Source organism: Schistocerca cancellata, chromosome 5 (assembly GCF_023864275.1).
Source record: "Schistocerca cancellata isolate TAMUIC-IGC-003103 chromosome 5, iqSchCanc2.1, whole genome shotgun sequence".
NCBI classification, from domain to species: domain Eukaryota; kingdom Metazoa; phylum Arthropoda; class Insecta; order Orthoptera; family Acrididae; genus Schistocerca; species Schistocerca cancellata.
Genome location: NC_064630.1, coordinates 329951252 through 329966962, shown reverse-complemented (window position 1 = coordinate 329966962; position 15711 = coordinate 329951252). Strand labels below are relative to the sequence as shown.

Genomic DNA, 15711 nt, shown 5'->3' with positions numbered 1-15711 from the left:
GGAACCGGTGTTACCACTGCGGCAGTGCCGTTGGCATATGAGGACGAGTAGATAACCGTATTTGAATCTCTTACCCCTTGCAGCTTCTTCCATTAAAAAGCGCGATTTAATCATAACAAAAAATATAACACTACATGAAAGACTGGCACCAAAATTGCGATTCCTCATTTGCTAAAAGGGCTATGCAGGGTTCAAATATGCGTCTGTAGATACCCAATACGCGGGTATCGATTTATTTTCTTCCTACTCTGCATTAATAAATACCTTCGAGTATTTTATCATTTAACTGGTTATGACAAAATGTATCGTTATAATAATGACAATTTAGTCTGTGACAAACAGCTTTGTAGTTTGTTAAGAGCAAAAAATATTAAAAATCACTCTTTGCGTTTCCGAGATAGGCTTTCGATTTGTGTTGTTGTGGTCATCAGTCCAGAGACTGGTTTGATGCGACTCTCCATGCTACTCTATCCTGTGCAAGCTTCTTCATCCCCCAGTACTTACTGCAACCTACATCCTTCTGAATCTGGTCTCCCTCTACGATTTTTACCCTCCTCGCTGCCCTCCAATATTAAATTGGTGATGCCTTGATGCCTCAGAATACGTCCTACCAACCGATCCCTTCTTCTAGTCAAGTTGTGCCACAGACTTCTCTTATCTCCAATTGTATTCAATACCTCCTCATTAGTTATGTGATCTACTCATCTAATCTTCAGCATTCTCCTGTAGCACCACATTTCGAAAGCTTCTATTCTCTTCTTGTCCAAACTATTTATCGTCCACGTTTCCCTTCCATACAAGGCTATACTCCATACAAAACTTTCAGAAACGACTTCCTGACACTTAAATCTATACTCGGTGTTAACAAATTTCTCTTCTTCAGTAATGCTTTCCTTGCCATTGCCAGTCTACATTTTATATCTTCTCTACTTCGACCATCATCAGTTATTTTGCTCCCCAAATAGCAAAACTCATTTACTACTTTAAGCGTCTCATTTCCTAATCTAATTCCCGCAGCATCACCCGATTTAATTCGACTAAATTCCATTATCCTCGTTTTGCTTTTGTTGATGTTCATCTGATATCCTCCTTTCAAGACACTGTCCATTCCGTTCAGCTGCTCTTCCAGGTCCTTTACTGTCTCCGACAGAATTACAATGTCATCAGCAAACCTCAAAGTTTTTATTTCTTCTCCATGGGTTTTAGTTCCTACTCCGAATTTTTCTTTTGTTTCCTTTACTGCTTGCTCAATATACAGATTGAATAACATCGGGGATAGGCTACAACCTTGTCTCACTCCCTTCCTAACCACTGCTTCCCTTTCGTGCCCCTTACAACTGCCATCTGGTTTCTGTACAAATTGTAAATAACCTTTCGCTCCCTGTATTTTACCCCTACCACCTTCAGAATTTGAGAGAGAGTATTCCAGTCAACATTGTCAAAAGCTTTCAGTAAGTCTACAAATGCTAGATACGTAGGTTTGCCTTTCCTTAATCTATTTTCTAATTTATTTCGATTCAATGCTGTTGAAACAAGGCTTCCTTCCGTAATTTTCCGCAGTTTGCTGTTAATTTGGTTCATTTCGCTGGACAGAAGACCGCTACTAACAGTGTGTCACTATTGACGATTGCTTGTACGATGCTGCACATTGTCGGTACACACACTCAAGCATAAGTACTTTAATATGTTGGCATGACTGTAAATCGATCAATTATCAAGCAGAATTGTCCTAATACCTGCACAAAATCATGCTACAGACGAAAACCAGTTCGGTAAGAAATAAAAACTGATTTACTGGTTCTGATTAGAATACTTATCTTTTTAAAAAGTCAGATTTGTGCATTTATATTTCACTAGACTGCAGAATTAATACTAGTTTCACTATAAATCTTGGTATCTTCAGTTTTAAAAAACATTATTTAACTGCAATAGTTATCTTTATTCCTTTCCAGCTGGGCGTATCCTTTCGTGGTGAACGCTTTCTACGAGAAGACACTCAACAGTATTGGTAAGTACATGTGATGACTTTGTGACGGTTAATGAACTACTCATACATGTTTGTCTTGGTATGCAAGAGTTTAAACAGAAGTTCAAGATAATTTGGCTAGATGAAATCCTATTCCGGATTTTTACTTCAACAATCAAATGCAATCATTCGATATACATAACTACCATCGATATAGGATTCAATCTTTATTTTGAAATTTTGACAGTGATTTTAGTTTCGGTGTGCTTTGAGCCCTTCTATCTCTTTGCCAACACGATTTCCAGGCAAACCCTCTAAATTTGTTTTGATGCACTAAATGTTGCTTAAAGTTAGCCTTCAGAGTAATTTAAAATGGTATAAAAGTTTGTTTGACTCAAAAGGTTTCTTTTGTTTAATTTGGGTTCGTGGACGCCATCGGTATGTCAAGAGCCGCGGTTACAAAAGATGCCGCCTCAGTGGGAGGTGGGCGGTTACTGGCAGAGTGATGGCAGCCACACCTTGTCTCACTGCAGACGGCACTGCATTTTCGTCTTACTGTAACAGTATGCTAACACTGATGGTAGCAAAATACAAGCGCGGGAGATACATTTTTTTGTGTCGGAGGCTACTAATAATAAAAAAATTACGTAACGTTGTTGTTTACTGTCGCACAAAATAGTTGGAAAAGAGTGGAGGTTCCTGTTGTAGTTAAATAAGCCGTTGGTCCTGGAGGACAAAATGTCAATAATGAGCTAAGGATATTCATGGGACTTGTGGACTTGAGAATCTGATGGCTGTGGGCTCAATTATACGCCAAAGAATGAACATTGGCCTACTCAGATTTACAGACCCTCAGGTGCCATTACGAATCGACAAATGCATTATCTCCTCTACCATACAATTCACGCTGGGACCACACTCGGACCACGCTGGGAAAATTAAACAAAATCATGCTAATAAAGAGTATTACCAAAATCCTTCCTCCAGTATACTATCTGTGAATGGAATATAGAAAGGGAGATGTGATTTTATTGCTATATGTACATACCTTATGGTAATTTGTCGAGTACATATATAACTATAGGTTGTAGGAGAACACTTATGAACTGAAGCGTCTGCTCTTCGCTACATCACTGACATCCGGGAGCGGCACAGACGTTTTCACGTAATGTACACTGCATTATCGAAAGTATTCGGACCCTTTCTAGTGGACATTAATATGACGTGTGTCCATCCTTATCTTTATGACGACTTGAATTCAGTTGGGGACACTTTTAATGAGGTGCCTGAATTTCTGAAGTGGAATAGCAGCCCATTCTTCCACAAGAGCGGAAATCATAAAGGTAGCGATCTTGGACGGCGGAGTCTGGACGTTCTAGCTCACCCAAAATATGTTCTGTTGCATCCTTTTGACGAATATTATTGTCGGCAAACCATTATCTCACAGGTGCCCTTTTATGACAGGATGCATTATCGTGGTGATACAAACCATCATTGTCTCCGAACTGTTCCTCTACTGTTCACAGCACACGATACTATAAAATATGTTGATGTTCTAACACATCCGCCGCTTTCTTAAGTGCAATAACGAGACAAAACACTAACCACGAAAAACATACACATGCCCTAACACCCCTCCTACGTACTTCACTGTTGGGACTACACGTGAATCAAGGCAACGTTCTTCGGGTTTCGTCAAACCCAAACCTTCCTATCGGATTTCAACATTACATGTACCGCTCAGCACTCACTACAGAAATGTACTCGTTCTTTTCCTTTTCTTCCCTAACTACGTGCAATCATTGTGCTAGCTGGACTGCCGGTAGCACATCGGAGCTCATGAGTGATTCCATGCGCTGATTTCATGAGCTTCTCTTAAAATCATCCTCCGCAACGCTTGAGGTCCCGGTCGCTCATTACGTGATGCATGCCTTGTCTTGATTTAACAGTGCTGTTCTTCCGCATTTCCAATTAGTTAGGTACATGATCCATACAATCTGAACAGTGATTTTATCTAAATGATGTGGAACGAGTCAGTTTCTGACTTATGATAACATTAATGAACACGTTATTTTTTTTTATCCTACTCATGCAACAACACATTTTTTATTTACTTTTTACGGGCTACCAGTAGAACTTCGTCAATGGAATATAAGTGAGCCACGAGAAATTATTTTAAATTAGATTTAAAACTTGCTTCGCTACCTGTCAGACATGTTATTGGGCAAATGATCAATAGTTTTTGTTGCTGGATATTGTACTCTTTTTCTGAGCCATTGAGACCTTTAACAATGGGTAATGAAAGTCATATTTTCCTCGAGTGTTGTAGGTATTGGCATCAGTGTTCTTCTTGAATTGTGATGTACTATTTATTACGTACTTCGTTAGCGAATAGATGAAATGTGATGGCGCAGTTAAAATACCTAGCTCCTTGAAGAGGCAGCTATATGACGCTCGTGGGTGAAGACCACATACTATTCTTAGTGCTTCTTTTGTCCAACGAATACACTTTCTAAATGACCCCAGAAAATTATTCCGTAAAACAATAGTGAGTGGAAATTGAGAAATCTGTCAGGGGGTTGATACGTTTGTTTCCAAGATTAGCAATAATACGAAGAGCAATAGCAGCTGAACGTAATTGTTTGACGAGCTCAGTAATATGTTTCTTTCACTTCAATTTTTCATCAGTATCTAAATCAAGAAAGCGCCGGCCGCTGTGGCCGTGCGGTTCTAGGCGCTTCAGTCTTGAACAGCGTGACCGCTACGGTCGCAGGTTCGAATCCTGCCTCGGGCATGGATGTGTATGATGTCCTTAGGTTAGTTAGGTTTAAGTAGTTCTAAGTTCTAGGGGACTGATGACCATAGACGTTAAGTTCCATAGTTCTCAGAGCCATTTGAACCAAATCAAGAAATTTGAGCATTCTATCCTATTTACTGACTCATGCTCATGTGCTACATCACTTGTTGATGTGATTCTGTTTAATCCACGGAACTGAATGTCGTGTTTTTGTTTTTCAAAATTTAGAGGGAGTAAGTTTTCAGAGAGTCACTTAATAATTCTTTGGCAAATATGTTTTAGAAATTGTCGTGTTTCTTTCTCTGTAATGAGATTTATTAAACGATAGTATCGTCTGCAAAAAGTACGAGTTTTGTTTGTTGAATTGTTATATATACACACATATAAGGAACAGAAGTGGACCGAAACTTGAACTCTATGGGACTTTGCCCCCATTCACTGTAATTTTTTTTACTTTTCCGACAATGTGTGTTACTCACCAAAGCCTTTTGCATTGTATTTGATAAGTGTGATTGAAACGAGCTATGCATAAAGCCATCAATTCCATAAAACTTGAGTTTTTCTAAGAAAGTAACATGATCTACACGATCAAACGCATTGGAAAAATCACAGAAAATATCAGATGGTAATATATTATTATTTAAGGGTTGTACTATTTGATATGTGAATGTAAAATATCATTGTCAGTCGAACATCCTTTCTGGAATCCAAACTGTGATATGCCAAGGAACTTGTTTGCATTTAAGAGCGCATTACTTATTCGAATATTTTCGCAAACGATATCAGCAAGAAAACTGGACGATAATTATTTAAGCCTGTCTCATCACCATTCTTACGAGGTGGTTTAACAGTTGCGTATTTTAACATTTTAACCTGTCTGGAAAAACACCCTGTGCTGTCTCCAACAGTGAAATGCGCAGCTTTAGAAGGGTAGGAATGCCTCCGATGGATTTGCTACTCAGGTGGCGCCCAATGACCTGACAAAGTCCGAAGTGAATGAGCCTCCTGACAGACCCCATTCTTCCGTTATTGCACGTCTACTAACAAAACAATAATAAGTTTCATACTGGCGCGTCTGCCTCTCGTGACATCTATCGTTTAATTCGGTAACTGAGAGTGATGTCGGGAGACTGTTGACCAGCTACTGTGTGTGTGGTGTGCAGTGGTCCCGCTGGCGCTGCTGGCGCAGCCGTACCTGCGCTCCGACGTTCCCCGCTACGTGACCCTGGGCGCGCTGGGCACGGCGCTGGCGCACGAGCTGCTGCACGCGCTCGACTCTGCCGGCGTGGAGCGCGGGCCCGGCGGGCAGCCGCACGCGTGGCTCACGCCCGCGGCGCGCCTGCGCTTCGAGGCGCGCCTCGACTGCCTCGCCAGGCAGTACCACGCCACCTTCATGCGCTCCGTGCCCTTCCTGGGCGCCAGCGTGCCAGTCCAGGCAAGTCTGTCTCTTTGTCTCTCTCTCTCTCTCTCTCTCTCTCTCTCTGTGTGTGTGTGTGTGTGTGTGTGTGTGTGTCTGTCTGTTTCTCTGACTCTGTCTGCCTCTCTCTCTCTCTGTCTGTCTCTATCTCTCTCTCTCACCAAGCTCTGAAAGGGTAATGGGCTTACTGACCAACAGGGGTTGGTTAAAATATGGAAACACTGTGAAAGCACTGTGAGAAATGCTTGCTTCAATATGGATGCAGACGCTAGACAAGTCTACAGGTTGCACTTTTGTATCTGACCATGAACAACACCTGTGCAGTATCCTCAGTGCATCGCAAACGTCAATCATGACCCGAATTAGAATGTGTGCAGATTGTTGGTTATGGCACAGGATAGTAAAGGGTATATATTAGAAAAAATTTACCGAAACCCATTCGTAATGATACAGGCAAACTCGAGTTACGCGAGAGGCAGAGGTGGAAGTAGGAAGCGAGCCAATATGAGTCAGGTCATTGACACATTATTACACCATCTGTTGAATGATGAGGATATACAATCAGCGTAAAGAAGACCGTGATAGAAATGCAAAATAAGCGAGGCAAGTACATTCGATAGCTCCTAAGACATGATGCAAGAAACTATCTCTTTCATAAGAGCATATAGAGAGGTACTGACACAGTAGTTAACAGCTCATTAGATAAATGTAGCGGAATAAGGAGAGGATATGCGATCATTACAAACCGGACCTTGTGTCTTAGCTTCACACTAGCTCCTGTTAAACAGTCCAGCTATCCAGCTCTCATCATGAATTGATCAGTAGTGTTGATGGCATTCACAATAATAGTACTCAATTCCATGATTATGATACTATAGTGAATCTATGTCCTACATACACCAGTGTGAACCAGCCGAAGATGTACTGAAGATGATGGCCTTCACGTGATGAACTTCACATTGCTCGCCGGTACCAGACTTTAACACAAAAGGCAGCAACAGGGCCTGCTATGGTTCATGTTCCTGTTCAACTCTCAGGCACCTTCGGGAACCTGTGACCACACTACTACGCTCTAGCAGCCAGCATGGGAACCACTTACCTCTGGGAAACGGCTGCACCTGCTCGCCGGCAGTCCACCGTGGTGCCAGTGTCACAGACTACTTCTGTAGTGCAATGGCTGAGCTGACTCAATGGATATCAACTAGAATCCAACACACAGCTGAATGTTCATCTGAAGCTGGTGCGGAAGAACGACGACTTTTAGACATTGAAAATAAAAGATTGAACTCTGACAATGTTTTACTGGTGTCATTGATACTTCACAAGTTCCCAAAAGATATTCTGACTTGACGCAGAAGTATCTCCGCTCGGCGTCTGTAGTGCATAATGTCGGATCTAAATTAATTCCAACATGAACAAATTGTTTTTGCTTGTATGGTGGGAGCTTCTGTAAGCTAGGTACCTTAAGTGTTTGGTGATTCAAGAAGCCCCATATGGAAGTTTTATATCCCATACAGGGAAAGTGGGAAAACATCATTCGCTAAGTCACAATGCAGACGGAAGTACCCGGTGAGTGATCGTGGCAAATAGTCACTGAAGAGGATTGTGACTAAAAATAAGACAGTAACTGCAGACGTGACTGCGGAACTGAGTGTCAGATTCCCTGATGCTGTTAGCATCAAAATAACACGAAGGGAGCTCAGTGAACAGAGAATTACGGGAAGAGATGGAATTCAAAAACAACTCCTCAGAAATGCAAAAGCCAGTGATAGAAAAACGTGGTGTCGAAGCTATAAAACCTGGACAATTAATCACTGGGAGGAAGTGATGTGGTTGGATGAATCTTGGTTCATACTGTTTACAACTTCTGGCCGAGTTTACCTCCCATGAGTGAAACTAGCGGGGATTCGGTGATGTTTTGGACAGCTACCACCAAGGATTATGTGACCTGATCAGGTCCAGCCCATGTTACAACGTTTGTTCCCCAATTGTAATGCTATAATCCAAGACGACAGGGCCTATGTTTACAACGCTCTCATCGTTCAGGACTGCTTTTGTGAGTGCAACGATCAATAATCACATCTAGCCTGACCACCATAGTCACCAGATATCAATACTTCAATACTATTGAGTCTTGGTCGCCTACTTTGCAGAGATCCGCCTCCGTCATCATTACTTGAACTTTCCACGATTTTGCAGGAAGAGTGGTACAAGATTCCCTTGAAAATACAGGACCTTTTTTTATACATTACGAGACGATTGGAAGCTGTTTCGAATGCTGAAGGTTTCCTACACCATATTAGGTATGGTAATGTGTTGTGTTTCTGTGTTTTCATGTTTATGTCCAACCCTTGCATGCACGTCGATCGAACTATTCTATCTTAATGACCACTACTGCTGCAGGATTCTAAAGTGAGCTACTACTGAGTTCAATTACAGGTTTCGACCTAATAAAAAATTAAAAAGTGCACACTGTAAGATAACTAAACGAGAATCAGGGGGAATTCGTATGTGAGTTGACAAAAAAGTTCCGTCAACGGTCTGGAGTCATAAAGAGCACGAATCTGAAATCAAGCACAGGCGTCCCGTCTGCTTAGCACAGGAAACTCTTTCGCTGTGCTAGTTTATTATCTCTCCACACAGAGGGCAGTAAATGATAAACTGTCGTACCGCTATGTAGTTCATTGCGTAACATGACATTATTATGTTTTCATGTTTGCAATCTCGTTTGGGTTTGTTTTACTTAAGATAAATTAATGTTAGTAGCAATAACTAAATCATCCGATTAGATACGATCAATATATCCTGACGAGACTCAGAAGTCCCAGATGTGTTTTGTAGATTAAAAGAAATATATTTATGTATTACAATGCACTACTCTAGCTTTGATAATTTTTCCGAAATATTAAATTCTTTGTGCATTTCTTCATAGTTTGAAAACGAAATGTGAAGTAATAGAACTCACTACGTTTCATGAACATTGTGCGTTCGTTTGAGAGAAGGATATCGTCCAGAGTGACACAGGAAAGTGTAGTACGACCACCCTTGTTCCCTATATACATAAACGATCTGACGAATAAGGTGAGCAGCAGTCTGTGGCTTTTTGCTGATGACGCTGTAGCACACAGGAAGTCTGTCGTTGAGTGACTGTAGAAGCATACAGGATGACTTGAATATAATTTCTTTTTTGTATGACGAATGGAGGTTGCTGTAAATGTGGAAATATGCATGTTAATGCAGATGACTAGGAAAAACAATCCTGTAGTTTTCGAATACAGTAATAGTGATATGCTGCTTAACCAGAAACTTCGCTTACAGTCTAGACGTACAGTTTGAAAGAGACATGAAGTGAGATGAGTGCATAAGATCGGTTGTAGGCAAAGCAACAGTTTATTTCCAGAATTCCGCGAAAGAGTATAAAAGAGACCACATACATAATATTTGTGCAACCTATCCTTGTGTACCACTCGCTTTTCTCGGATCCTGACCACGTCGGATCAAACGGAGAGGTCGAAGCAATGCAGAGGCACGCTACTAGATTTATTACCATGTGGTTCGCACAGTGCGCGAGTATTACGGAAATGTTGAGTGAACTCAAATGGGAATACCTCGAGGGAAGGAGACATTATTTTCGCGAAACATTATTGTTTAGGCACTTGGTATTTACGAAAGACTTTAGCCACCAAAATACATCTCGTTTAAGGTCTGCAAAGGCAAGACAGAAGGAAGTTTGAGCTCGGATGTGCTCTATCTCCCGGTGCACATAGGCTCCACACAACACATCAGTGTCCCTCCAGGTTGCCTGCCTAGCAGGCGTTAATCAGCGAGACGACGTAATCGCGGTTTGGCCCACCACGGGTGACACGTGGGCCGCCCTACTTTGCATCGATTGTCACTTTGGCGGGAGTAGAGCGTTTCATGCTGCCATTCTGCCTGCCGTGATTTGTGCGGGCTGCAAGGCCCGACAGACAGAGTCGAATGGAGAGTCAATCGGCGGGTGCACTTCCGGGGCGCCAGCAGACGCCCTGCAACCTGTCTTCCATGTTTACTCGTTCATTACTTTGCGACTGGTCTAAGAAGAACTTCATGGATGTTTTTACCACTCTGATTAGGATTTTCATTTAGAGTGACACCTGTCATACGTCACCCCTTCTAAACTAGAGTCAAGTGTTGTATTTAACTGAATCTGTAGTAAGCAGTATGAAGTTCAAACTGTCACTCGGCTGATGTGTTAGTCGTACCCACGTTGGTACAACTGATATCATAATGTTTACATGTGTTAAGTGTTGCTGAACGCTGGGGGTCAGCGAATCTCATTGCTGCAGTGTACCCCACAAGAGAGCACAGTGCAGCAGCACGGTAGCACATACACAGACGTTTCCCCATCACAGTATATGCTAGGGGACAGCAAAGGAAATGACTAGTAATAGCGTAAGGTACTCTCTGCCATGCAAGATATCGTAGACTGCGGAGTTAGCATGTAGATTCGGAATTGAGAAAGGTGTAATGTGTTGTGGCTGTAGCTAAAATTAAATACAAGAGGCATGAAATTTTATGTACACAGGGTGCAGAAAAACAACCTGATGGTATGGTCAGAGCAGAGGAGCGCCCATTGAATTGAACAAACTTTTTCTGGTAACCTTTGGTTATAAATGCACCGTTGTGGGTCTACAGCCATGAGACACTACAGCGGATCACACCAGTAAGCGTGTGCGTTTACATTGGTTTCCACCAGACAATACTTGTTATGCTTAAGAAGGTAGCTATTAATTTTCTGAAGATATTGGTATTAACTGAACATTCAACGATGGAAAAACTTTAAATTCCTATCCATTTCTGGTTACGTTAAACCCTGTCTAATGAGTAAAGTATCACAAAGGCATATTTAAGATGATAATAATAATGGGCTACACTGCTGTTGTTTTAAGGCTTTAGCTGCACAAGGGTGCATTTATGTCATGTGGTTACGTAAAAGAATTTTTTCTTTTACCATTAATGAGAGTGGCACGTAAAAGGTAGAATTACGCTAATCGGCGGGAGCCCCACGTGACAGGATTAGGCAACATTAACACACAATGTAAGATTTATAAGCAGGCTATTATTCATTGATAGCAACTGAAGGTTCGAAATTGAACGTACAACAATACTCTGACAGCCACGTGCATAACAGATAGAGCTGACGCTCAGATACATTTTTCCACAGATGAATAAATCAGAGAAAACTAAATAAAACTCGCGAGCTATAAATTCTACCACAAAATACAGTTTATCTCCACGATTTTCGCGGATCTTGATGTTCTGACCGCCGTATCTAAGTCAAAATCATTATATACTTTATGAAACCTACACACAAAACACAAAGCAGGAAACTAAGGATCCAGCAACGTCGCGAATTACGTAGCTGAACCAGAATGGTTGCCGAGTCCACCCAAAGCTGAGTGTGCCCACCCCATTTAACAGTTCACACCATATTTTCCACAACGAAAACTGAATGCAAACCGGCGAAATGTGCGTGACCTAACGTCAAGTGGCTTCACTTACAAAGATGTTCATTCGCAAAGTTCTTTCGAGCTACAACGTCCTTTGTGTATGTCATAGATACTCGATCTACCGAAGAAAATACTTATTCTGTCTGCTGAAAAATAACAGAGTGAGACAAAAAGAAACAAAGATATATAAGAAGCGGTCCTTAAAAGTGTCTATCACGGCTTAAGCCTCTACTATCTGGGTCATTAACGTATGTCACATCCGCTGGATGCAACTCTCCTCTCCCTCTCTTTGTCTTATACTCCTTCCTGCTCTCTGTGTCCACTTAATCGAATCCCATCTCTCTGTACATTTCCCCCTTCCCGACCTTCTGTCCATTGCCTCCTTCCCCCTCTCTCATTTCCTCCTCTCGCATCTCTCTGTACATTTCCTCCTCCCCAATTTCTGTCCATTTTATCCCCCCCCCTCTTTGTTCATTTCCTCTTCTCCCACCTCTCTGTACATTTCCTCCTCTACCCAGTTTCTTTCCATTTCCTCCTTTCTGCTCTATTTGTCCATTTCCACTCCCATATCTCTGTACATTTCCCCTCCCCACATTCTGTCCATTTCCTCCTTGCCCACTCTCTGTTCACTTCCTCCTCTACCATCTCTCTGTATATTTCCGCCTCCCCCTACTTTCTTACCATTTCCTCCTTCCCCCTTTCTGTTCATTTCCTCCTTCCCACTCTATCTGTCCGTTTCCTCCTCTCCCATATCACTGTACATTTCCTCCTCCCCACTTTCTGTCCATTGCCTCCTTCCCCCTCTCTGTCCATTTCCTCCTCTTCCATATCTCTGTACATTTCCTCCTCCCCCTAGTATCTGAGCATTGGCAGGCGCTTAATGCATTTGTTGTGTACCTGTAGCTTTGTACATGACAGTTTCGGTGCATAAGTTAAAATTCGGCACGAGTTTCTGTCTTTATTCATGTAGAAGGACCTTTTCAATATCCTTTAAAATAATAATGTACTCTTTCTGGTTGTCTGATATTGATTTGCAACTAAAGACACATAGCAACACTTAAAAATCTAGTAAGAAAATGCTTGACAATGTCAATTAATGCTTGTTTTGTAGATTGTTCTTTCGTTGAAGAAATTTTAATTTCCATCATGCATTCGCAGCTCTACTGTAAATTGATTAAAGCCGAGTAAGAGTTGAGTGAACAGGCAGAGTGAAGTCTGTGAGTCTGTGGTGTTGCAGTTCGACTGGAACGTGACACGCGCCGAGAACATGGCTGACGTGGCGGGCGTGCAGGTGGCGTACGAGGCGTGGCGCTCGCAGCAGGAGGCGGCACCGGTGGAGGACGCGCGGCTGCCCGACCTGCCGCTGGCGCCGCAGCAGCTCTTCTTCCTGCACGCCGCGCAGGTCAGAACACTGTGTGCTCCACTACTCAGCTGCCCGCCCCCTTACGTCAGCCTGCTGTCCAAATGCTTCCACATCATACACGCCAGGCACATAGCCTACATCTACTCACACAACTGTATACTTCGTAATTCATTCCAATACAGGCGTGGTCTGAAAATTTATTGATCTTGGCCATAGACTGGAGCACGACAATCTCACTTAAATGAGTTGGTATCTTACATTTTAGAGCCAAGGTCACGAAATTACTGTGACAAGTGCTATCTGCAGACAGCTGGCTGCTCTCCACGTCGATAGAAAATCGCTTTAAAGTCTTATCTCGTACAAAAAATCATGTGCACTATCAGATAGTGACATGGTGCAGTGCTATATAATTTCTTAATTTTAATTAAAGCCAGAGTTACGTTAATTTTTATGAATCAGGCGAAATATCCCCTTCTTTGAAACAGCTTATCACATATTTCGGAAACTATTTGACTCACAACTTTTTCTTTGATTACCAAATACCATGCTTGAGAACGGATCTTTCCATAGTTGTGTATCGCATTGCGTTTGACATGTGTAAGCTGTGGAAAATGACATTTATTTTCTATTTTGTCAACAAAAAAATGGTTCAAATGGCTCTGAGCACTATGATACTTAACTTCTGAGGTCATCAGTCCCCTAGAACGTAGAACTACTTAAACCTAACTAACCTAAGGACATCACACACATCCATGCCCGAGGCAGGATTCGAACCTGCGACCGTATCGTTCGTGCGGTTCCAAACTGTAGCACCTAGAACCGCTCGGCCACTCAGGCCGGCTTTTGTCAACATATTACACTCAACAAATGTGTTATTTTAAGCCAGCCGTGGTGGCCAAGCGGTTAAAGGCGCTACAGTCTGGAACCGCGCGGCCGCTACGGTCGCAGGTTCGAATCCTGCCTCGGGCATGGATGTGTGTCATGTCCTTAGGTTAGTTAGGTTTAAGTAGTTCTAAGTTCTAGGGGACTGATGACCTTAGAAGTTAAGTCCCATAGTGCTCAGAGCCATTTGAACCATTTTGTTATTTTAAGTTTCTATCTACTACAAAAATCACGGAAAATTCTCTAATCAGACGTTGTAACTCACGTAACAGACAAGTCTTCTACTTGAACTAGCAGGCACAATGCTTTGCGCAGAGGACGTAACAACACAGTGGGAATCGACAATTCCAGTCCCCCATTGATGGTGGGAGTACAGCAGTCCGATAACTGTCAAATGTCAATTTATTTAAATCGAAATGTGGGTGCGTGATTTTTCCTACATTTTTGTACTCTACTCAACAGGATCCGTATGAAATTGTGTCATCCTGCCCAGTAACAGCACATCTTCAAAAATAACAAAAACAGAAACAGTAAAACGATGCTAACTGCGAAGAAACTTTGGGCAACAATTGATCAATGGACGAATAAAGTACAAAATTGCTCAGGAAAAGGCAGGAATGTAGCATTGTAAGTCACTATACAATAAAATAAAATAAAGTGAGACTGAGGGTAACCTAAAGCATAGCGGTAGCAGGAGTAGAAAAACAAATGGTCATCGGAAGGACTGATTCGTTATATAGAAAAGTCAAAACAGTTTCAGGTGATATTAAAAGTTAGGACATCAACACAAAGAGTACTAGAGGAATTCCACTGTTAAACGCAAGGGTCTACATCTACATCTGCATCTACATCTACATTTACATTTATACTCCGCAAGCCACCCAATGGTGTGTGGCGGAGGGCACTTTACGCGCCACTGTCATTACCTCCCTTTTCCGTTCCAGTCGCATATGGTTCGCGGGAAGAACGACTGTCTGAAAGCCTCCGTGCGCGCTCGAATCTCTCTAATTTTACATTCGTGATCTCCTCGGGAGGTATAAGTAGGGGGAAGCAATATATTCGATAACTCATCCAGAAACGCACCCTCTCGAAACCTGGACAACAAGCTACACCGCGATGCAGAACACCTCTCTTGCAGAGTCTGCCACTTGAGTTTGCTAAACATCTCCGTAACGCTATCACGCTTACCAAATAACCCTGTGACGAAACGCGCCGCTCTTCTTTTGATCTTCTCTATCTCCTACGTCAACCCGACCTGGTACGGATCCCACACTGAGGAGCAATACTCAAGTATAGGTCGAACGAGTGTTTTGTAAGCCACCTCCTTTGTTGATGGACTACATTTTCTAAGGACTCTCCCAATGAATCTCAACCTGGTACCCGCCTTACCAACAATTAATTTTATATGATCATTCCACTTCAAATCGTTCCGCACGCACATTCCCAGATATTTTACAGAAGTAACTGCTACCAGTGTTTGTTCCGCTATCATATAATCATACAATAAAGGATCCTTGTTTCTATGTATTCGCAATACATTACATTTGTCTATGTTAAGGGTCAGTTGCCACTCCTTGCACCAAGTGCCTATCCGCTGCAGATCTTCCTGCATTTCGCTACAATTTTCTAATGCTGCAACTTTCTGTATACTACAGCATCATCCGCGAAAAGCCGCATTGAACTTCCGACACTATCTACTAGGTCATTTGTATATATTGTGAAAAGGAATGGTCCCATAACACTCCCCTATGGCACGCCAGAGGTTACCTTAACGTCTGTAGACGTCTCTCCATTGAT

General features: G+C 42.2%; 1 protein-coding gene across 1 annotated transcript in view; it reads left to right on the top strand.

Moving 5' to 3' along the window:
• The window catches only part of LOC126188521 (neprilysin-1-like), a 335381-nt gene that overhangs the window by 300125 nt on the left and 19545 nt on the right, over nucleotides 1-15711 (top strand). Inside the window, exons 13-15 of the mRNA XM_049930123.1 lie at nucleotides 1953-2008; nucleotides 5927-6198; nucleotides 12907-13071. Of these exons, the coding sequence (XP_049786080.1) occupies nucleotides 1953-2008; nucleotides 5927-6198; nucleotides 12907-13071 (493 nt within the window). The remainder of the gene's footprint in view (nucleotides 1-1952; nucleotides 2009-5926; nucleotides 6199-12906; nucleotides 13072-15711) is intronic.